Source organism: Sciurus vulgaris (genome assembly GCF_902686455.1).
Source record: "Sciurus vulgaris genome assembly, chromosome: X".
In the NCBI taxonomy this organism is placed as follows: domain Eukaryota; kingdom Metazoa; phylum Chordata; class Mammalia; order Rodentia; family Sciuridae; genus Sciurus; species Sciurus vulgaris.
The window spans coordinates 64,149,528-64,174,396 of NC_136471.1; the positions used below are offsets into that span (position 1 = coordinate 64,149,528).

General features: G+C 33.3%; 1 protein-coding gene across 3 annotated transcripts in view; it reads right to left on the bottom strand.

Annotated features, from left to right (window-relative positions):
• Window positions 1-6,245: 6,245 nt before the first annotated feature.
• KLHL4 (kelch like family member 4) overlaps window positions 6,246-24,869 on the bottom strand; it is a 168,248-nt gene continuing 149,624 nt past the window's right edge. For 2 of the 3 annotated variants that reach the window (XM_079123026.1, XM_079123024.1), the window contains 5 exons: window positions 21,298-21,522; window positions 19,590-19,752; window positions 17,458-17,670; window positions 9,467-9,638; window positions 6,246-7,798 (listed from right to left, as the gene is read on the bottom strand). In XM_079123026.1, coding sequence (XP_078979152.1) covers window positions 7,739-7,798; window positions 9,467-9,638; window positions 17,458-17,670; window positions 19,590-19,752; window positions 21,298-21,522 — 833 coding nt within the window. In that variant the 3' untranslated portion in view covers window positions 6,246-7,738. The remainder of the gene's footprint in view (window positions 7,799-9,466; window positions 9,639-17,457; window positions 17,671-19,589; window positions 19,753-21,297; window positions 21,523-24,869) is intronic. The other variant, XM_079123025.1, reaches the window with a different exon arrangement.

Here is a 24,869-nt window from a genome sequence, read left to right on the forward strand (position 1 = left end):
TATGTTTAAAATGGACACGTTTCTTTCTCTTCCTCTCTCCCTGCTCCTCCCTAGTCTCTCCCCTCCCTAATCTCAGGGGAAACAGGATCACCTTTCTTCCCCATCCTAGGCAGAGTTATCTGTCCCTGAGCACACACCCACCACAGGAAGAAGTGATCCAGAATTTGGGGATGGCATCAGAAGGTCTCAGAAATGACTATCTCCCAAATTCACAAGTGAATCACAGCTCCAGCTGAGAACACGTGGAATGTAGTCCCTGAGTCACCTCTTTAAAAGCCCCGCCCCCCCACTTCTGCTGAGGGGCAGAATCACAGCCTATGGGACGGGAGTCCCCTGAGTTTCTCCTTAGCCAGCAAAGCAATAAACCTTTTTCCTTTTTCTCAACCGTGTCCTGTTCTTGGATTGGCACGGGGGACCAGGACTGCGTTTTTGAAACAGAGAACTCAAACCTGGGCACGTCCCTGTCCTCTCCTCTGAGAAGCAGGGTCACCGGTCCCTCCTCAGGGTCCTTTGCTGTCCTTACATGAGTCTCTTGCCTGTGTCTCGCTTTCGACTTGTTCCTGTGTAATAGTTGAGGTCCCTCTCTTAAGGCCTCTTTAGATCCCCTCCGTTTACAAGATGACTTTAAGCACAAGAATCTGAACTCCAACTGCTGCCAAAGCAGCCTCCTCAGACCTTACGTTATCCGAGGAGAAATAACGACTTTCAGGAAATGTGACTTCCACAAATCCCCTCCTTGGGGACCTTGGTGGCCCGAAAGAGGAGAAAAGGGCTCTCACACCATGTAGAGTAACGCTTTTGCAAACGTTCTTCTTGCCCTTCTCTTCAGAGCACGTCTCTGCTGTAGAAAACCACTTGGTTTCTCGTAAGTCGCTTGCCTTTGTCGCCTTTCCTGCTCGGTCTGGACCCAGGTCTTTGCCCATTCAGCAAGGCAGCTACTCCTCCAACTCAGATTTTTTTTAACCATGAAAATTTGTTGAATTTTATCAAATGATATTTCTGTATTTATTGAAATGATTATATCATATAAAATTTAAATTCTTAATGTAACTCATTGCATTGATTACTGTACATGGACTGCAATGTAGATACCTAAATAATAATTTAAAATCTGTTGACCCCCAGTCCATTGGGGAAATATAGAAAGTACTACTAATCAACTTTTATAGTTCTCATTTTTTTTCCAGGACAAATAAGGAAACCATTCTCTTTTACTTCTTTCCAGTTACTGATGGGTGTCATGTTACTGGTTATATTAAATAAATATGAACTCATTCTCCTAGTGGACTGAAAATTTTAAAATCATGTGTTGTTATTCCACACTCTCTCTTTTTCTGTCTTAGTGCTCTAAGAGGGCACGAAATGGACCATTGATGTTCACACTATTTAGAAATCTCGAATCTCTGAGTCACAACATCAGGAAAATACCCTCACCCTCATATTGAACTCATGCTCCCAGCCTACTACCACCACTGCCACACATGCTCATATAATACATGATTACAACTTGTATCAGACTTTACGTTAGTGAGAAATAAACATTTGATGTGGTAAGATATTAATGTTTTGAGGTTTCTTTATTAGCACAGCCTTTTTACCTATCCTATAACTTGCAACTTAATCTTTCAGTATCTACAAACTGTATCTTCTGATTTCCTTAAACATACTGTTCTTTATTTTCTGAGCACCTCTATTATGCTAGGTAATATGTTAAAAGGTTCTAAAATAAGCAATATTATAGGACTAACAGGTCTTGGTCTTCGGTAAGTAATACTTGTGTTTCATTATTTCTCAGCTATCATTTCCAGATAATAAATCTCTAAGGAACTGCTATCATTTTCATGTTCTTTGGAGTCAAATGTGGCTCTGCCAATTAGTAGTTCTCTAGTCATTTAATATACCTGGCTTGCAGTTATCTCATCTGTAAAATGTGACTAAAATCAATCTCTCTAGTGATATCATGGGATTAAAATGAAGTAAAGCATGGAGATAATTTAATGTAATACTTAGAAAATAGTATGCATTTACTATAATTTAGCTGTCAGCTTGGTGTAGAAGGGAATTTTCTGTACCACTTTCTGTGTATTTTATGATTTTCACCTTGGTCCAAACTCTGGACTACCCTAACATAATGATAGAAAAATTGCTATTCTAAGAAGCATCCAATGCAGGTGAATCCATCCTAGGTCTATTTTGTATGGAAGGCAGCTCAAATTAAGGATAAGGCACCATATTTAGGAAACTTGTATAGAGAAGGATCCATGAACAGTTAATGGTAGGAAACCTCAAGTAGCCCTAAACCTGTAAGATAAGGAAGAAATAATTACTGAATTCAAATGAAGATATAGTTAGGAGAAAGGGATGCTTAGCAAAAGCTTTAGCCTTCTATAAAAAACTCACAATGCCAAAATGTTATCATGGTAAGAAGAGAGCAAGGGAAATAAATATCCCAACTTAGTATCCATTGATTTACTTTTTAAAAACCAAACATGGCTTCTGACTTTATGAGTGCAAAGTCATAACTACAACACATATTCAATTACTTACTTGTGATTTTGTATTCATAACAAAACATCTTAGTTATGTGATTCCAGCAGAAATTAAAGGGTTAGCCCCACTCCTCTTTCTGAAAGCAATGCTACAAAATATTGAATTCTGACATCAGCATAATTCTGATAATTTTTCCATACTTATTTCCAGTCTTTGTATATGAATCACCCATTACTATGAGGTTCATGTATACCCTTCCAGTTTATTGTTTTGTATTTTTACATACACACGTAATGATTTTTTAAAGTTTACAGAAATGAATCATATTATCTCAATCACTTTGAGAAACCATCTGTCTATCTGGGCCTTCCATGTACTACTATTCTGTCATGATATATACATAAATATAAAGTTCTCTTTATCTAATTGCCAACTTTTTGATTCATTCTATATGCTTTTTATCAGGAATACTGTTGTTCTGGCTATAAGACCACCCTGCAGGTCCTAGGTATATTTACACCTACTTAGGAGGCCAGGGAAATTCCTGGATACTTCACATCCCACTTATGATCACAGGAAACTCAGAAGTGATTTTCAACCCTTTTATACCTAGAAATACCACACAATTATTTCTATTTTACATCTATTTCTACATAGTGTTAAAGCTTGCTGCTATCCAAGTTTTAATCCTAGAAAATAAGGCATACATCCTTTCTGTTCTGGGAAACTTAGAAGGAGTTTTATTTGCTTCTAGCACTTAGTCACAGAAGATGGGGGCATGGGAAGAACTTTCCATGCCCAACACATACTCTTGTCTATCTTGCTTTGACAGCAGTCTTCTTCCCAAGGCACATTCCCTCTAAGCCGATGGTATTTTTATGCATTTTTAGTAGGGAAGCATGAATATCTGCTTCTAACTTAATATATATTTCCATTAAAAGATTTTATCATCTGTCTTATGCTTAGACCCTTCAAACTTTTAAGATTTTATTTTTATAACTTTTGAATGACCTAAAGTGGAAATGGTTATAGGATAAGAGTGAACTCTGAAGTAAAGAAAAACCCAGCTCACATGTCAATTCATGACACTAGAGCACAAATAGTAGTAAAAATGTTTCCCTTCTAACAAAATTAGTGAGCAGTATAGACTTCTGAGTTAACAAGTAAGGTTAGTGAGAAAGGGTGTCAACATTTAGGGATCTGGGCTAAGATTTCCAGAACACCGAGAAAGAGAACATTCCTAGGGCTTACAATATAAGCATTGTGCAGTTTTTACTTTTTTATATTATTATTTTGGTATCAATTCATACACCACAATATTAATTAGTGATAACAGAAGTTCTGGTCATCAGAGCACACCTAATGTTATTTTAAAACAGGCCTGGCAAGATAAAATCAGATGGAGTTCTTTGAACTATATGCCTTCACAAATTTACTTAGATTTTGCTCAGTTTTGTCAAATCTGCATTAAAAGAATGAGGCTGCAAAAGAAGCAGTTAGGCTTGGAAATCTGACTTCACACCACGATCCTGGTCAGTCCAAAGTTGATTAACTTTCCCAAGTGAGAGAAGGTCTAGTTCAGTAGACACAGACATTTTTCTTCCTTTTAACTATAATCTTTCCAGTTGGTAGTGGTGGCATGTGCCTGAAATCTGAGTTACTTGAGAGGCTTAGTGTCTCAGCAAGGGGGATATGATGTTAAGAAAATTTGTAACAAAGAGGAAAATTAATTAGAAAACCTGTCCCTTCCACCTCAGATGAATGTGGCAAGGAAAAGTGGACAAATAATGATGAAAGCTGAGAACACCTGTTTCATAGTCTTTTTATTTTCCTGGAATAAGATCACAGGGTCCAAGACTTGTTAGAGGACTTAAGAAAAAAATCTAAAATCCCATGGGTTTTTGTTCTGTATTACTCTGTGGATATAGGAAGAAAAAAAACAATTTCTTCCTACTGTACTCTCACAACACAAAATGCTTCTGCTATCCTATGTTCTGCAGTGGACAAACCATCCATGTCTTTTAATCCGATTCAATTTTGACACCATCTCACAGTTGACGGCATCAACTCTCACAGTTGGAGGTCTCTGTTCCCAGTAGCATGCCCTCCTTCATTTTAGAAGTCAATTAAAAACCCTAGGTTGTTTCGCTTGTATTTCTGATCCACTGGATATAAATTAGGGTTCCTATGAGTATCTCCTCAAGTTCCATTAATTTTCTGTATGACTCACGGAACTCAGGGAAATTGTTAACTTACATTCCCTAGTTTATTATAAAGGATATGACAAAGGATACTAATGAATATCAGATGAAGAGTTAGGGAGGGTAAGGTATGGAAGAAGAGGTATGTAACTCCTAGACCCTCTTAGAGCAAGCACCATCCAGGAACCTCCACATGATCAGAAGTCCACAAACATTCCCAAACCAGTCTTCTGGCTTTCTTTTTCTTTTTCTTTTTTTTTTTTTGGTATGTGTGGAAGATTCATTATCAAGTTCTGATTGATTAAATCATTGACCACTGGTGATAAACTGTAGACTCTCCTCGCTCCATAGTTGTTGGGGATGGAGCTAAAATGTCTCAAACTTCTAAAGCTTTCGTCTTCCTGTGACAGGACCCATCATGAAGTTACCTAGAGGCTTCCAGCCATCAGTTAACTCATTACTATCCAAGAAGACAGTCATCATTCATCACTTTGGAGATTCCAAAGATTTTATGAATTGTATGACAGTAAATGAAGACAAACACACCATATACTTCACAATATTACAACTGTAGAAGAAACTGCCTTTTAGTGTTCCCTCTACATCAAAACAAGGAAGCAGTCATATCTGAGTCTACTTCATGGATGGCATAGTTAGGCAAGGTATGAACAGAATTTAGTGCCCCAGCTGTGTGATATATAAGGAATTTGTAAGTTCCTGTATACCCCGTAGAAATATAGAGATATTAATAATGGTGTTGTTCAGATGATATCCAGGGGATCCCAAACATGGTCATAATGATTAAAGAAAAATCAAGAAGCAATATTTTCTAATTATATTTTCTAAATGTGTCAACCCTTATATTTGTTGAAAGAATATATAAATTAGCAACTCCCTTTCCTATATTTGTTTGATTAAGCTACCAAATAAGGTATGGCAGCAAGTACCTTGTCCCTATTCCTCCTCCTTTTACCAATTATGCTTGACTTACGCAAGTACAGTTATTTTTCAGTGCTCTGGGCCTCTGTAGCACGCCATTCCTTTTGCTCAAATCACTCAGATTTTAGAATCTCATCCTAGGCCTTAGTGGCCCAAAGGTGACTTTCAAATGCAGCTGTTTAGTGGTAGCCCTGGGTAACGTGTATGTCTCCTACAAGTCACTGTATACTTAAACTGAGGCAGGCCCAACTAGACCATCAAGATGATATTCAATCTCTGTTTGCTTAACCAGGCATGACTCTAAACACAGTCTTCATGTTATTGCCACATAACTGTTTCTGGAGCATCAGCAAACCAGGCTGTAATAGGTCTTTTGTTCTGTCCCTTATTCACTGGCCTCTTTTAACTTGATAGGACAAATTGTGTCCTGTGAATAAATGTTTAACTTTACTTTTGTATTGCTTTGGATAAAATGTTAATTCAAAAGATCCAACACAACTGCATGCGTGCTTTAATTAGCTTCTTTATGTCTCCATCTTCCCCTTTAGAACTGGAAAAGTCTGCAGCCCTCAATTTAGAATTACAGACAATGGCAATTGTGAGAAACAAAGGAAGGGAATTTTACTTTTTTATTTAAACATTTCAGCTACTGTGGCAATATAACATCAAAAGAATATTTAGGACATATTGACATATTCTAAAGGCACACTCTTTATAACCAGAGGAAATATGTTTTATTTAAATTTAACTTGTCAAAGTACAAATATCTTTGTACAAATTATGTTGTTCATTTTAAAAATTAATAGGTAGTAGTACATTTTATAAGCATCTCTCTGGATTTTTATTTGCTGGTATCATAATCTAAAATACAAAGCCATTTTAAAAGAACTTATTGCAGAAATTCTAAAATTGAACATTTACCTGAAAAGTTACTTTCATGAAGAGATTTTTCCACTACTTCTATTTATAGCTCTATATTTAAATGTAATAATTGGAAATAAGAATTTAAAGCTAAAATACTACTCAAGTAGCTATTTTGGTTGTTCTATTTTAATTTGAAAAGTGTTTATTGTACATTTATCCTTTTTCTATTCGATAAATATAATGTTAAAAGAAAAGCATGTGTTGGAACAAAGAAGGTAGCTATAGAATGGACTATGCATATGAAACATTTTGGTGTTCCCATGTGTTAATATTGCGTTAATATATTTTCAAATTTAATGCACTTAAAACTGTTCATTTTGAAACATGTTTAACTTAATAGTAAGTGTTTACAGAGTTCACATAAATGTTTGAGAATAACGCTTTTCTTCTAAGGGAGGCCCTGATACACTGAAGCTGAGGTCACGGTTTGTATCAATATGATAAATATTCACTGTTTTACTATGTAGATTATATATGTAACACCACAATAATATTTTACTGGTAACTAAATTAATACCACAGTATGTTAAGAACTATCAAATCTATATGTGTTTTCTCATAGATAGTTACTGAAAAAAATAAATAAGGTTGTGAAAATTTTGGCATACTGTGATCAGCATAACACATTATAACAATGAACCATTTTCAGACTTGATACAGGAAATGATTTTATCTTGAAAAATGTGAGATATCATTTCCTTATTTGGGCATTGTCTGAGTAAGACTACAGTGTCTTGCTGAAAAATCATATTCTATATTTTAAGTTTCAGATATTCTTGCATATTGTTATATTTAAGATAATAGAGTACCTTTTTAAAAATAGAATGTTTTTAACTTGTCAGCCTCTTAATTTGAAAATTATTAATGCTTTTATTACCTTCACACTTTGACCACTATCAATTTTCATTAAGTATTTTACCATTATATACTAATGAGGCTAAACCTAGCCTGTTGGTTTTCTCTGTATAATTAACTATGACAACATATACTTCACTTTGTCTACAATTCATGTTTAAAACTTGTTTTGGCTTGGCAAATGAGAGCAATTTTAAGTACATATTAAAATGACAAAACAATTTTTCAGTTTGGTTATTAATAGAAAAAAAACATATTACTTCCTTCTTCCTTCTTTCTACTCTGTTCCTTGCAGTTATCCATTTTCATTCTATTTGATAAAGATAGCTTTATGGTAGCTTCACCACCACAACACATGCACCAGCTCTTCCAATGTTAACAGGCACCTCCTAAAACAAAAACACGAAAAGAAATAAGGTTTGAACTCTGTCTTTAGCACAACATAGAACGTTGGGACTAAGAAAAGTCCTTTATTATTTAGGTCCAATCTTCACCTTAGAGAAAGATAAGAGAAACTGTAGCCCAGATAACAGTGTAGCATAGTGGAAATAATATAGATTTTAGAATGGCAAAGACCTGAGTTTGAGGATTAAGTGATTTGGGGTAAGTTTCACCTCTCTGGTAATTTTCATACTTGAAAAGTTGGTGAAAATAATACTAACTCTTCAATGTTTTTGAGGGTTTAATAAAATTATGAATGATAATTGTCATATATATTTGTAAATATACTCTCTGGTAATTCTTTCCCTTTGTGCATGATCACACAATGTAACAGTGACAACCAGAAATAGAATAGGGTTCTCATAGCTACTTGTCTACAATCTTTGGAAAAGTCAATTACATAAGCTTAGTCAAACATTTTGATTATTGTATTTGACCTAACACATTGTTTGCTTCTTTTTTTCTGATTGCTACCAAGTATTGCTAAAATAAAGAGTTACCTATATGGTAGGGTGTGAGACTCTGAAATTTTTAATGAATCAAATTTTTGGAGGAAAGAGATGATAACCCATTACCAGTTGTCATTATATTAACAAATATTTAATTAGAACACAACAAAATACAATGTAGTATGAAGTCAGTTTAATGCAAGATGAAGTTGAGTTAATATAAGATTTGCCAGTTTGAGTTGATGGTAGAGTTAATCATATGTAATTTTCTATCAACCCATAATTTACTTGACAGAATATCAATACATATTTTGGAATAAATCTAGGGCTACCATTGCCATAATGGTCTAAAGAATAACATTTTCCTTCACAATCTCCAAGGTGTCCTTTCATTTTTCTTTTTTGCATCCTTGGAATTTGTTCTATTAAATCCTTGGCTCTTTGTTGGGGTTTAATTCTGGTCTCTTGCTGTGCACTAAATTTCTTGAATGACTGATGTTAGGAGTATTGCCATTTATGAAGTCTCTATGAGGAGAAGATTGAAGACTTTTCTCCTAGTCTTACCAAGGCAGACATTGATCATTGTTTCTCAACTTATAATTCATATGTAAAATGTTAGCCAGAGTGAAGCTCTTGAATTGTTCCATCTCATTCACTGCCTTACTTTCTTTTTTTTTCCCCTGATACCAGGCATTGAACCCAGGGGTGCTTAACCACTGAGCCACATCCCTAGCTCTTTTTTATATCTTATTTAGAGACACAGTCTTACTAAGCTGCTAAGGGCCTCACTGAATTGCTGAGGCTGGCTTCAAACTTATGATCCTCCTGCCTCAGGCTCCAGAGCCACTGGGATTAGAGGCATGTACCACCACTCCCAGTTGATCCACTTCCTATCTGTGAAAGTAATACTTCGATTGATCAAGAGAATAACTTTTTCTCTTTTATATTAGTGCTGCTGGATCCTAGTAATGATCAGCTAAATCGACTAGTAATTCTCTAAATCAACTATAAGTTCTGTAAGACATAGATAAAACACACATTATCGATCTAACTAAGAGGTCTGGTTAGGTCCTAGAGAGAAAGAGAATAAAATCAATTCCAAAAATACATTTTAAAATCATTCATTAAAATAGAAACATACAAATTTGAATATTTTTATGAGAGTACCTCTGTCCATTCATTTTTCTGAGCATCATATGACTCGACAGTGTTCAAATAAGTGTGTCCATCATATCCTCCAACCACATACAGTTTGTCTCCAAGGGGACAGACAGCAACAGCATCTCGAGGAACACTCAAAGGCGCCACTGTTGACCATGAATCATTTTTTGGATCATATCTTAAGAGATTCAGGAAGACAATTCAGAGAGAAAATTCAATATTGTTAAAATGTAAAATAATGGGTATTAATAAAATGTATGTTTATCTAAAACACAAAATTAAAAACACAATATAAATATCAAGTGTAAGGTGGCTAATAGTGTTAAGGAAACATACATGACAGAATTCTCTTCAGCCACCAGAGGTCCCTCAAAGCACATCAAAGAAGTGTTTCCTAAATACCCAAAGAAGTGTTTCCTACATACCATGAATTTACTCTGTACTCAGATTATCATTGAAGAAAATTCACATGTTGGAATCCTAGCATTATATAAAAATTGTCCCCTCTCTCATTTAGCGTTCTGGTTGGGGAGATATCTATGTTAATGTTCTTGAAAATTATTCTTGAGAGGCCTGATTACATGAGAGTTCACATTTCTAAGTAAACCTTAAAATAATTTTTTTTAAATTTTAGTTTTGCTGAATAAAATGTAGTACCTTGCTTTTAATATTCTTTACAGTTAGAATGAATATAATTTTACCTTTTTTTCCCTTCGGAGGGTACTTATTCAAATACACAGGACTCTAGGAGCCTTTTTGTGTGTTTGCATTTTAGTCTAAGTTAACTCCTATCTCCAAACATTTTCAGTGTGCAGAGTAAAAGAGAATTCAGTAAGTAATATTAATTAAAATACTCTCTAGGAATTTCTTCTTAAACTTTGAAGCCTGTTTAAAATATATACAACATTGAGATTGAAAGGGGGAAAATTACAAAAATTCATAAAACTATACATGGGAATTCTCTGATTTTATATTAACCTAGTTATAAAGGCCCAATGAAAAATTTATTTTAAGAAATAAATTTTCTTCTATCACCTACTAATGTAATTGTATTTATATATTCATATTGCTTCCTCTGATTTTTCTCTTAATCTCTATCTATCCATATTTTGGGGGTTCAGGGGATTGCTCAACCATTGAGTTAGATCCCCAGACCTTTATATGTTTTAAATTTAATTTTTATTTATTTGTTCTTTTTAGTAGACAAGAGAATGTATTTGGGCACATTATGCATACATAGAGCATAACTTATTCTATTTAGGATCAGACTCTTGTGATTGTACATGATGTGGAGTTACCCTGGTCCTGTATTCAAATATAAGCCTAGGAAAATTATGATCAATTAATTCCTCTGTCTTTCCTATTCCCCTCTCCCTCTCTTCCCTATGTTTCACTTTGTCTAATCCAATGGATTTCTATTATCCCCCTCCCCAACCTCCCCTGTTTTGGGTTAGTATCCACAAATCAGAAAGAATATTTGGCCTTTGGTTATTGAGGATTGGCTGATTTCACTTAGCATGATATTCTCCAATTCCACACATTTACTAGCAAATGCCATAATTTCATTCTTCTTTATGGTTGAGAAGTATTCCATTGTGTATATATCCACCACATTCTCTTTATCCATTCATCTGTTGAGGGACACCAAGGTAGTTTCCATAACTTGGCTACTGTGAATTGAACTGCTATAAACATCGATGTGGCTGTGTCACTGTGTATGCTGTTTTTAAGTCCTTTGGGTATAGACAAGAGTGGGATAACTGGGTCAAATGTGGTTCCTTTCCAAGTTTTCTGAGGAATCTCCATACTACTTTCCACAGTGATTGTACCAATTTCCAGTCCCACCAGCAATGTACGAGTGAACCTTTTCCCCCACATCCTCACCAGTATTTATTGTTACTTATATTCTTAACAATTGCCATTCTGACAGGAGTGCTCAACCACTGAGTTATATCCTCTACCCTTTTTATTTTTATTTTTTTATGTTTTGAGACAGGGTCTCTCCAAGTTGCTTAGGACTTCACTAATTTACTGAGTCTGGCTTTGAACTTGAGATCCTCCTGCCTAGCCTGTGGAGTCACTGGGATTATAGACGTGTACTACCATGTCCTGCAGCTTTAATTATCTTCTAAATCATCTGATCTCAGCTTCCATCTGAATTTGACCTCATATCCAAGAATATTTTAATACTATTAGAAAACAATAAGTAACTAAGACAACTTCAATACCCATTAAATTTTATTGAGTGTCATGTAGTATATCAATTTGAATTCTGATATAAGACGACCCACAACCAGAATACTCATAGGTATTTGCTCTAGCTAAGTGGATCTTCAAAACACCAGTTATTTTTAATTGAGGCTGCATTCATTAACACTTAGTGTAAAAAACATGTAGGAATGGTGAACCAGACCTCACTGAAGGAATTCCTTACAGATTCGCATACAACAATCCAAGACGTTTATGCATGTTTATCATTAATAACACAAATCTAAGTTGTTAATATTATATGGATATTGCTTAATACACATTTCAACATAGTTTTTAAGCACTCATAAAATTGTAAAATAGCAATCATTTTCATGAATTCATTTGTACTTTGGATTAATGTTTTCTGTAATATTGTACTAATGTTATGTTTATATTATAGATGTTTTAGTGTTGTGCACAATCAAGTATCTCATAAAAAGGCTATAAGGGTTGGAGTTGTGCTTCTGTGATAGAGCACTTGCCTAGAACATGTGAGGCACTGAGTTCGATTCTCAGCACCACATAAAAATAAATATAGTTATTGTGTCCATCTAAAACTAAAAAAATATTTTTAAAAAGTCTATAGATACATGGTTCTTAGGTACAGATCCATAAATATTTTACATAAGAGTATAACTCAATTCTTAGGTACAGTTAAAATAAAACCTATACATATATATTGTATGAGAAGTACATGTTTTTGAGATACACAAACACACACACACACACACGTATGCACACACATTTTCCAACAGGCATAAATTGTGAATTGTGGATATATTTAACTCTTTGATGTCTAAAGAAGCCATCAATAAATTATCTAGGTAATTTGTAATTTCAGTGGAATCTACACTTATTTCAAGTAATGTACTTTTAACAACTCAATCTGCTACATATTTTGGGTATTTCAAAAAGGAAACCACGATTCCTTTTATCTACACACACAATATTTAAAATATGGTGAAATTCTGTATGAATAAAATAAAGTATTGACTTGAAGTTTAATTCTTCAAATGTCCTAATGCACTATAACGAATCTGATTTTACACCAAAATGGAAAGTCAAATATGACTGGTTTCATACTTTTACAAACTCCACATGTATAAAAAAAATCCTTCTGCTATTTAACAGGAGAGGGCCTCAGTTTTCACATTTGTAAAGTGATAGTGATGCACTACATCTTAAAAGGTCTTTTCCTACAATAATACAATAATTAAACTACAATAATTAAAACTACAATAATTCCAGTACTGTGCTGCTAGATATAAACAATGAACACAGACGTAAGCCTCATCTTTAAATATAAAGAAAACTCAATGTGACATTTTGTAATTTTTTATCTTGTCAATGTAGTATCATTAGAGAGTGATGTCAGTAAGCTGGTAGACTCAGAAGCTCGCTCTATCTATCTATCTATCTATCTATCTATCTATCTATCTATCTATCTATCTATCTAATCATCTATCTTCCCTGATCCACCCAAAAATAGCAGAACATGTTTTTTCAAGTGACTAGTGAATATCATCCAGTATAAAGTACATTTTATGCCACAAAGTAAGCACTTATAAATCAAAAACATTGAAAACATCCAAGATAGTCTTTGCTGATCACAAAGAAAATAAACTAGAAATGCAAAAATGAAACTTAAAAATCCATAAACCTGTGGAATTAAAGAATATACATTGAGCAGTGTGTCAAACCAAGTCACAAGAGCTAGGTGTGATGGTGCACACCCGTAATCCCTATAGCTTGGGACATTATGGCACGAAGATGGCAAGTTTAAAACCAGCTTCAGCAATTTAGCAAGGCCCTAAGCAACTTAGTGAGACTCTGTCTCAAAATAAACAATAAAAAGGACTGGAGATGTGGCTCAGTGGTAAAGCACTACTGGGTTCAATCCCTACTACCAAAAAGCAAAAAAGTAATCACAAGGAGAATTATAAAATACTTTAATAGAAATGAAAAGGAAAACATGATATACCAAATCGTGTATGAGGCAGAGAAAACAATGCTATGTGGAAAATTTATAAATGAAAATGCTGTATTAAAAATGAATTTTGCAAATCAACAAACTTTACATTTAAAAACTAGAAATGGTGAGCAAACTAATCCCAAAGTACAGAAGCAAGGGAATAATAAAGACAATGGAGAAAATAAAGAAAATTACTAATAAATGAAACCAAACGTTGGTTCTTTTTAAAATTATTTTTCATTTTGGCCCTGGGGTAGAACCCAGGGGCATGTTACCACTAGTATCCATCCTCAGTCCTTTTTATTTATTTTTTTTTAAATTTGAGACAGTGTCTTGCTAATTTGCTAAAGCTGGCCTTGAACTTGAAATCCTCCTGCCTCTGCCTCCTGAGTATATGTATGCCACCATACTTGGCAAGTGTTGGTTCTTTGAAATGATAAAAAAGGTTTATAAATTTTAATGTTTTTATGATAAGCAAATAGAGAAAAACAAATCACTGAAATAAGTGAAAGAAGAGGCATTGATACTAATCTTACAGAGGAAATAAATTATAAGAAATTACTATGAATGTTTTTACTCCAACAATTTGAGTAAACTAGATGAAATGGGTGAATTCCTAGAAAAACACAACCCACTGAGATTACACTATGAAGAAGTAGAAAATGTGAGTAGATTTATAACATAAAATGAGACTCAGTAATCAAATATTTTTCAACAAAGAAATCTCTAGGACTATATTGCTTTCCTAAAATTTAAAGGAAGTTAACATTAATCCTCAAACGCTTCAAAAATACCCTACAAGGGAAGAAAACTACACAATAATATTTACAATGAATATTGATGTAAAATTTTCAACATGATACTAGGAAACCAAATTATTCAACCTATCAAAATGACTATAACTGTAATCAAGTGGAATTTATTTCTGGACTTCAGGATATTTTAATACACAAAAAACTACCAGTATAATGCACATCATTAACAGAATAAAGGAAAATAAATACATGATCATCTCAACTGATATAGAAAAAAGTATGGGTCAAAATAAATCACATTTTCATGATAACAATACTCAAAAAAACAGAAGTAAAAGAAATCTACCTCAATATAATACAGATTATATATGGAAACCCATAGCTAGTATTGTATTTAATGATGAAATAAATTTCTTATGTGATCAGGAACAAGAAAGTGTGTTCACTTTCAATAGTTCTATTGAACACATTAATTGGAATTATAGCCAAAGCACTAAAGGCAAAAAAGAAGAAATTAAAGGCATCCGAACTGGAAAATAGTAAATCAAATAAATTACTAATGAATGACAAGATACCTCTTGTTTATGGATTAGAGGAGTTAATATTGTTTAAGATGCCAAACTAAACAACTTTATCTACAGATCAATTACAGTCCCTTAAAAAACCTGAATGACATTTTTTTGCAGAAATATAAAATGCATCAGAACTCTACATGGGATACCAAGGGATTCATAATAACTGAAAGAACAAATCTGGAAGTCAGACACATTAAGATTTCAAAACTCACTGTAAAGTTACACTGATGCAAACAGTGTGGTATTGTTATAAATACATAAAAGACCAGTTGAACAGATTGGAGACTCCAGAAACAAATCCTCACTTTCATAGTCAAATAATTTTGGGTAAAGGTGCCAAGACCATCCAATGAGGAAGGGGAGACATTTCAGCAAATGGGAAAACAGGATATCTGCACATGAAAAATAAAGTTGGGTCTCTACTCTGCACATGAAAATTAGCTCAAATGGATCAAAGACCTGAATGTAAGAGCTAAAACTATAATATTCTAAGAAGTAAACATAGATGAAATCTTACTGATATTGGATTTGGCAATAATTCTTAGATATTGCACCAAATATAGTTTAAAAGAATAAAAATAGATAAATAGGATATCATCAAAATTAAAAATGTTTTGCATCATGTGAGATTGTCAACATGGTGAAAAGGAAACCAATACAATGGAGAAATTATTTGAAAATCACATATCAGATGAGAGATTAATTTCCACAATATGTAAAGAATTCTTTTCTCTGAATAACAAAAAATAAACACCCTTATTTTTAAAATGTGCAAAGGATTTAAATAGACATTAGTCTGAAAAAGATATCCAAAAGTCTAAAAGCATCTGATAAGATGCTTAACATATAATCCTTAGGAAAACAGTATCACAACCACAATGAGATGGTACTTCACACCCACTGGGATGGCCATTGGTTAATAAATAAACATAAAACAAAAATGTTGGCAAGAATACTCATGAATCAGATCCTTTTTACTTATTTGGTGATAATAAAAAATGGTGCAGCTACTATGGAAAATATTGTGGTGGTTCCTTAAAAAGTTAAAAGTAGAAGTACCACATGATTCAGCAGGTCTACTTCTGGGCATATATTCATGAGAATTGAAATCAAGGATTTAAACCGGTATTTGTATACATATGTTCATAGCAGCCTTATTCACGCTATTCAAAAGTTGGAAGTATCCCAATTGCCTAATGATGGATGAACATATAAACAAAATTATTCAGCCTTAAAAGGCAGAGGGAATATTTTAAATTGTCACAGATCAGATAATCTCCGAGAGAAACTATCAGATATAATACCTATGATTCAATATTAATGTTTCCCAGAAGTAAAATATTAGTCTTCTTCCTTAAGTCTTTTCTTCCTGTAGTCCATCCTTTAATACCATTATTGGATAAATTTCATCCAAACTGCTTTCTTCATGATACTCCAATTCCCTTACATTTAAATGTTCCTTTGTCTACAAGATCAAGTCCCAAAATATCTACTTTGTTATTTTAGGTCATTTGACAATCTGATATGAGCAAATTGCCTTTTCAAATTATATTTCAACCCCAAGTGTCTGCTCTCATTTATAAAGCTTTCTCCTTTTACTTCCTTGGTTTCAGTTGTGACTTTTTCTAGACCAGAAAGTCCCACCTACCTTTTTAGAAGTAGAAAGTACAACTTTTTTAAACAACATACTACACCATTCACCCAATAAATGTCTCCCACTCAAAGAATTTACCTTTGGGAAAGGATGTACTTATTGAAATAGAGTCCTCATTCAGAAAACTATTAACACCTTTCCATAGGAGTTTTCCCTGTATATTTTGTGGAATTAAAGTCTTTATCCTTTTGAGGATTAATTTTAGAAACTATAAACTTAATTTCACTTGATTCTAGTAAATGGATAGATTGATGTAGCTTAGGATGAAGTTTCCTTATTCTTTCATCACTTTTGTCTCTATTTTGTGTGATTACCAACCAGAAAGATATATTTTTAGTTTTATGTTGACTACAAAATACGTAAGGAGAATTTCTCCAAAATAGTTTGAGTGTAAGAGTAAGTAGAAGCCAAGGTCAGTGGCACATGCCTGTAATCCCAGCAGCTCGGGAGGCTGAGGCAGGAGGATCATGAGTTCAAAGCCAGCCTCAGCAATTTAGTGAGGCCCTAAGCAACTTAGTGAGACTCTGTCTCTAAAATAAAATATAAAAAAAGGGTTGGGGATATGACTTAGTAGTTAAACACCCTGGGTTCAATCCCCAGTACCAAAAGGAAATAAAAAGAGTAATTAGACAATTTTAGAAAGAATTAATCAAATGAAAAGATTAACAAATCAAATGAAAAGATTAACACTTATTTGGAAGATTACTTTTTCATACTTTAAAAATCTTTCTCATTTCTGAAACAATGAATAACCAAATGATTGCATACAAAAATAAATAGAAACAATTTACCGTTCCACACAGTCAGAAAGCCTGGAGCAATGGTTAGAAGCAGGGGCATCATGACCACCTACAACATATAAGAATCCATTGTATGTTGCAACTCCCACACCTCCACGTCTTTTAGACATTGGAGCACAGAGACTCCACTTGTTAGTGTGTGGGTCAAAATATTCCATTGATTTGAGGCAGGAACTTCCATCACGGCCACCAATAGCATATAACCTGGAAGAAATATAATTGTACACACACATATACAAATGTGTATATATATATATGTGTGTGTGTGTGTGTGTGTGTGTACACACACAAATGCATGCATAGAAATGAAAGTGAAAGAACCTCACAAAAAGCAACTCAATTTTCTGACATTTCTGATTTTCTATTGTACTCCCTAATTATTTTGTAACATAGTTTGTGAATGGACAATTATCTGGGGCAACTGTTAAGGTCTATCTACCCCATTCCTTTTTCCTTCATGATTTTCATCAGAATAACTTTAACAAAAAGATAAATGAACCCACAGGAAATTAACAGAAAAAGGAGGGAGATACCAAAAATGTTGGGAAAATGGTTCCAAAGACCAACCTCAGCAAACTTACAATTTTAGTTAGGTTCAATCACCTAGCATCAGAATCCCTGACATGAAGCACTTTATTTAGGATAAAAATATTTACTACTAAGAGGAAATTAAATTAATAACTAACCAAGGGGATATGAGAGAACACAGGAACTTGAATTTTTCTTGCTTATAAAAGAAATAGACTATGATATTTCTCCCATTAACTTTAAAATGCCAATTCTTTTGATGGGCAGTGTTTTTAATCTAATATAAATTTAATCTTATAATAATTAAGATAATAAACAGTTATTGAACTGTTTATATGTCTATAAATACCCTTCACGATGATTGTGAACAATAGCAACTCATTGAAGCAAAATTAAATGAGTCAAAGTTAATGATTTCAACCTGTTCTCTGTAGAAGATCAGATTACTGAATCACCTGACATCATTTGGGTAAGACCAGAGATATTTGAGATGTAATTTAAGATGTGACCATTGTAAATAGGAATCTCCTCTTATCTATAAAAATTTCCTATGTCTTCCTGTGCAATATTTAAAAATTAATTTGTGTTGAAATTTCTATTGAAATCATTCATATGATAAGGTATTGGCTTTATGCATAGTCACTACAGACAGACAAGGCTGTCTCCTGCCACTGATTCACCCTATTGTCTGACATTCTTACCATGCAAGCCCCTTCTATATGTTTATCATTGTCTCCAAATGCCCCATCTCAAAAAGCCTATACCTATCTGGTAACAATCCAAACACTTGAAAACCTTTAACATCAACAGTTTTAGTATTGGTTTGCTCTCGTAGGGCAGTAATCAAGAAGAGGCAAATATTGAGGATGAGTGAGACTAGGTGAGATTCTACAGTTGGGAACCCTGAACACTCAGGAGAGCAATTGTAGAACCAAGAAACCAAAAACCAAACCAAACAACAACAACAAAAACAAAAAAACTCACCTTCTTCAAACACAGGCAGACAAAATTTTGATTAAAAAAAAAAAAAGTACATATTAGGGCTGGAGTTGTAGCTCAGGGGTAGAGCATTTGCCTGGCACCTGTGAGGCACTGGGTTTGATTCTCAGCACCACATAAAAATAAATAAATAAAATAAAGGTATTGTGTCCATCTACAACTAAAAATATTTTTTAAAAAGTAAATATTAATATAAAAAGCAGTAGCTTAAGGGTAAAATTAAATGTGGTTGCCACAAGAGTGAGTCTCAGATTTATGTGCATACACCTCTACTGAGGATTTTGATTAAATACATTCTGACGCAGGAAGTCTTTGTTTGGGATAGGACTCAGCACTTCTAAATAGACCTCAATGAATGCTGATGTTGCTTGTCCCAGGACCACACTCTGAGTAGCAAGGGTCTACAGAATATTTTATCACATATCTATTTTAGACAAGTACTTTCATTTTAATGAATGGAGAGTTACAACAAATGTTTTTATAATTAATAACAAACATATCCTTATTACTTGGAATGCTTATTAATTGATGGATCATGTTTGTGAAGTTCTGTACCACATGACCTGGGAACAAAGACAATGTATGTCTGGACTTACTTGTTGTTTAATGCAACAACACCAACTGTGCTTCTAGGAGTAGACATACTGGCCACATAATTCCACTGGCGTCCCTCAGGATCCCATCTTTCTACAGTATTTAGGTAACTCCATCCATCATGACCACCTACAGCATACATTGGTCCTTCGAGTGTGGCTACACCTACAGGATAAAAATAGTGTTAGGATTCAACTAGTTATGTCATTCACAATATGCACTGTTTCATTTCACAAGCAACCTACTGCTCAAAAATTGGTATACTTCTCAAATGGTTTTGCCTCCACAGAAATAATTTACTCAATTTGATCCAATGCTAAATATAGTCTTCTAATCCCAGAAAATGTTTAGTCATAACTACTATATCATAGAAGGGTATCATTGATACTGAAGTCAAAGACGTCATGGAATGTACCTCTCCAGGTATGCAATAAAAATGGGAAACTGCTTTCTTTCTGGCATAGCTTCAATTTTTTTTAATGCAAGTGGTAGATAAAATATTCAATCTTAGATAAACCTGGAATTGTAGGCTGAATATAGCATGTCTTTTTAACTCTTGTTACTTAATATAGAGATAAAAGAGTTCTGTGAGATAATTAACCAGACACTGAGTTTTAAGGTCTAGTTAGTCATTTGTTCTCTTATGTTCTCTATTAACAGCCTCTTTCTGCTTCCTGTTTTAGAGAAATCACTTCACTGACTTTTTCTCCACGTTATTCACCATCCCAATCCAACTTTCAGTGGCATATTTTCATCTTCTTTCCCACCTCTTTAATAACCCTGATTAGATTGAAAACAAACTTTCTCTGATTTCTTCTATATAGGACATGCTTTCTTAGCTGTATCATCTAACATAACTGATCTCAATAATTATACAGTGCATATTTGACAGAAACAATTTATCAGGATAATTGGTAAGGGGGATACCAGTCCTGGGTCTGCCACTTTTTAGCTATAAAATGTCCATTATTTAAAAAGTCAATTCTTGTGTTTTTAACCAACACTATGACATTGCAAACATATGGAACCTAGTATGAAGAAAGATACACCCTGACAGATATTCAGGAGAATAAATATTTCATACTATTCCATGAGTCCCTCCTCCATTAATCTTAAACTTCTTGGAAGCTTCTGGGTTATGTGAATGTTAAAACTATTCTCAATCACAATGTTTTTCTCAAACAACTTTACCTTGGACTTGCATCCTAAGAGTTCTGGAGAAATATAGATTTGATTCTTGTGGGAAGAGACATAATTCATCTAACTAGAAACAATATCTCTCTATCATCAAATGCTCTCCTCTTTAAATATAGCTCAGGAGATTACTTCCTACTGTAATTTTATGTTCCCCAATAATATAACCTCTAAAGTTGCAATGTTTGCTAAAATGTAATGCTCTTTTAAAAAATGGTAGAAAGGAGACAGGATTAACAAGTATGAAATCTATTACATTTAGAGTTTCATTAGTTTTTACTATCTGCTTAAGCTTTTCAACATTTAGAATAACTTTGACCTAGAGTTTGACCAAATTCCAATAATGTGCAATGATGGTTAATTTTTAAAAATATTTATTATACATTCTTTTTTTTTTTTGTGGTACTGGGGATCAAACTCAGGGCCTTGTGCTTGCGAGGCAAGCACTCTACCAGCTGAGCTATCTCCCCAGCCCTATTATACATTCTTAATAAATTATTCAGCATTAATTCTTACCTAAGCCATGACGGTGAGTTGACATGGGAGGCATGACAATCCAGATTTTGGCAACAGGATTAAAACATTCTACAGTATTCAAAGTTTTTAGACCATCTCTTCCTCCCACAACATAAAGTTTATTATCAATAACTGCAACGCCAAACTGAAGCCTACGGCCACTCATGGTGCCAATATGTAGCCAATTGTTGGTCCTGAGGTCAAACTTTTCAATTGTAGTGGTACCTGTTAAAGGGATGTTTAAGAATGATAAACTCACTTATATTAAAAATTTAAGTTGGCATCATTCACATTATATTTTTATACCCACAACTTATATAGCACAGGATCAGTGATTGCAGGCTATATTGCATTAGGTAGTCCAGATGAAACTACATCATGAGAGATAAAGCAAAGGGTAAAATATTTACTTATCACTTTTGGATCAAAATAGAAGAGTAGGAATAAAATATGTGGTAAATACCATAATAATGTCTCCTTTGGAAATGTTAGGCTACCAGTAGGTTTTACTAATTATATTTTATAACAAAAATAAATACCTTGGATTCTATTATTCAACATTTACTCACCTTTTACAGTTTTAATTACTTATGAGCATTGGGTATGTTAATTTCTGCTCTTTTGTTCAGGCTGTGGGATGTATGTGTGCGTGTGTGTATGTTTAAAAGACAAATGACTAAAAAACAAGGAACTGATACAATGTTTCATGATAGTATCACAAAGAATTATGGTTAAGAATACAGAATTCTGAGGTGTTAATTTAGGTCTTAATAAAATTTCATTTTCAACTCTATTACTAAACAATGTTTAATGTTTATGGCCATGGGAAAGTATCACTACTGTCATAATAAAATGTCATTTCTGCAGGCAACTCTTGATTATCATTCATTCGTAATAGCTGCTGATATAGTTAAAGCAGATTTTGCACAAAAGAGAGGTTTCTCTCACTAGTAACTATGATGGAAAATGATAGAATTATTAGTCACATCAGTAGTGTTCCTATGATATTATGTGAAAGGTTTAGGAATCTTCATACCAATTACACAAAACCAACAACAGTTATATGAAAAATATTCTCTAGTTGTTCCTTTACTGAGAGATTTATGGAGAAAATGTAATCCATCAGTTATAAAAGTAAAGTTAATATCTGAGGTTTATTCAATGGCAGTTATAAGGATATGGTATGGGGTTACATCAAGTCAAAATTTGATCAGAGTACATATTAGATCTTTTGTTAATTCTGAAATCTTTTGTTAATTTTGTCTTGGGTTACATTTGTCTTGGATTAGATTATCATTTCTGCACTAAACATTCAAATGACACTGTTCAAACTTGAACATCTACAAACACATCTATTTTCACTCTTGTTGCTTTTAACTAGTTTTCTCTAAAAATTTTCACAGGATTACATTTCCTTATTCCTATTTTCCAAAATCTTTCACCATATATGTATATGTATATATATGTGTATATATGTATACACATACATACATACATTTGTATATCAATGTATACATACATATAAACTTTTTACTTCTTCTTTCAGTAGTTGAATTTATAAATTAGCCAATTTAGAGTATTGGGACATAAAAGTTAGGCTGCATTAATTATTGATATCATGGCTATATAAATGTTGAGATAATTGGGCAGGAAACTGTACAAAACTACATTAATTATCTGTATACAGAGGTTTACAATGAAAGTTGGAGACATTTGCCTTATGCCAGGTTAATATTTCCAGGAATTAGATTAACTTTAAGAGATAAGATTATCTCTCACCTCTCTATTGCCATCATGAATGTTTATCAACCACTAGTTTGGTATCTTGAATTCTGGAGAATTCCCTATTCCCTTTGCCCATAGGTACCAATGTTCCAACTAATCAAGATGTAAATTCTCTAACTAGTTTATTATGACAGCTCCATATTTAAAGGAAAAAAATCATAAATTGTATTTTGGGCTGATATTTTGTAATTTTTCTGTGGAAATCAATCTTTTGCTGAGAATGTTACAATTATTGTTTCTCAAATCATTTTGAAGCTTGTGCTCAACTGTCAATTATAATTTTAGAAGAGTGAAAAAAATCCCATTAAACTTTGTAATACTGGTGGGAACACTATAGTTCCTGCAGTTGTGAATATATATGAATTAGTGATTTTTTTTTATTTTTAAAATGCACTAAAAGTGACTATAATCATGTTTTCTTTTGTCCTCTGTGGTATTGTCTCCCAGAATTCATTTTTTCAATGAATAAGTCATTACTGAATAGTTTGTACAATATATTCAAAGTTTATCATTGGAACATTTTAAAATTTCAACCTTGATCATACTTAGAACTTTCTGATTATTCTTTCAGTTACATTCTAAAGTTATTGCTAACCCTATTCATTTGTGTGGTATCTATATTTAGCAATTAATTCTGAGTTTATTGCATGAGTCAGAGAGGAAATTAAAAACAAAGGAAGTACTGTATTTAATAGACATCAAAAGGTGAAAGTTTCAAAAGTATCTTTAAAAAATTACTGAAATAACACACAATAAGAGCTCTAAGTATAGACATTATTATTGTAGTTTTATGAAAAAATGTCAATTGACATATTTTTAGATATAATATTGATTTATATAAATAAATTTGCACTTTAACGTTCTTTGTTACATTTCTTTCTGTTTTCTTTCTTTACCCCACTTTTTATTATCATTCTTAAGTGCTTGCCCTTGTTTCCCAACAGAATCTAAGGCATTTAAGAAAGAGGGTATTTTTCTGATGTTCTTCCTTTTAGAATAGTGATAGCATAAAAAGAAGAACATGGAATTTGAGTCAGAACTCTATTTCTAGTCTTTCTATATGTTTGTCCTTGGGCTGGCTTCCTAATATTAATATGTGCAAAGTAGAAGTAATAAAACCTCTCTCATAATATTACTGTGAGGATTGGAAATGATATTTGAAAAAAGTAAATCATGGATTGGGGGCTCAAAAGTTGGAATTTTAAGTAATTCTTCTAGCAGTCTGCAATATCCCATAGAGATATTTATAGTGTCTCCACATAGTAGGAACTCAAACTGTCTCAAAATGATTGCCTTTACCTTCCATAACAAACTTGAGTAAAAGAAACCAGGGATTGCAGGCTCCCATTTTATTTATTTTATGAAATTGAGTAGTTAAAATGATCATTGAACTAAAAAATAATCTAAGAACGAACTAAGAGAGGGAACACAGAAAGCAAAAAAACCCTGCAATAAAGAGATGGAGACTATGAACTAAATAGAGATTAAGAAATAAATAGAAATACTGAAAATGAAAGAATAAATCAAATTAAAAATTTGTTTAAAAGTATAACCAATGGATTAGACCATGTACAAAACAGATTTTCAGGCATCAAAGAAAGAATATAATCTTGAAATAGTAAATGATAAACAAAAGATGATAAGTGACCATGGCCAAAATATACAAGAAAAAATGAGATAATATTAAGAAACCAAATCTTAGAATTATTGGCTTAGAAAAAGCTAGTGAGATATATACTGAGAGAATTTACAATGTTTTCAGTGAAATAATGTCAGAATATTTTTCA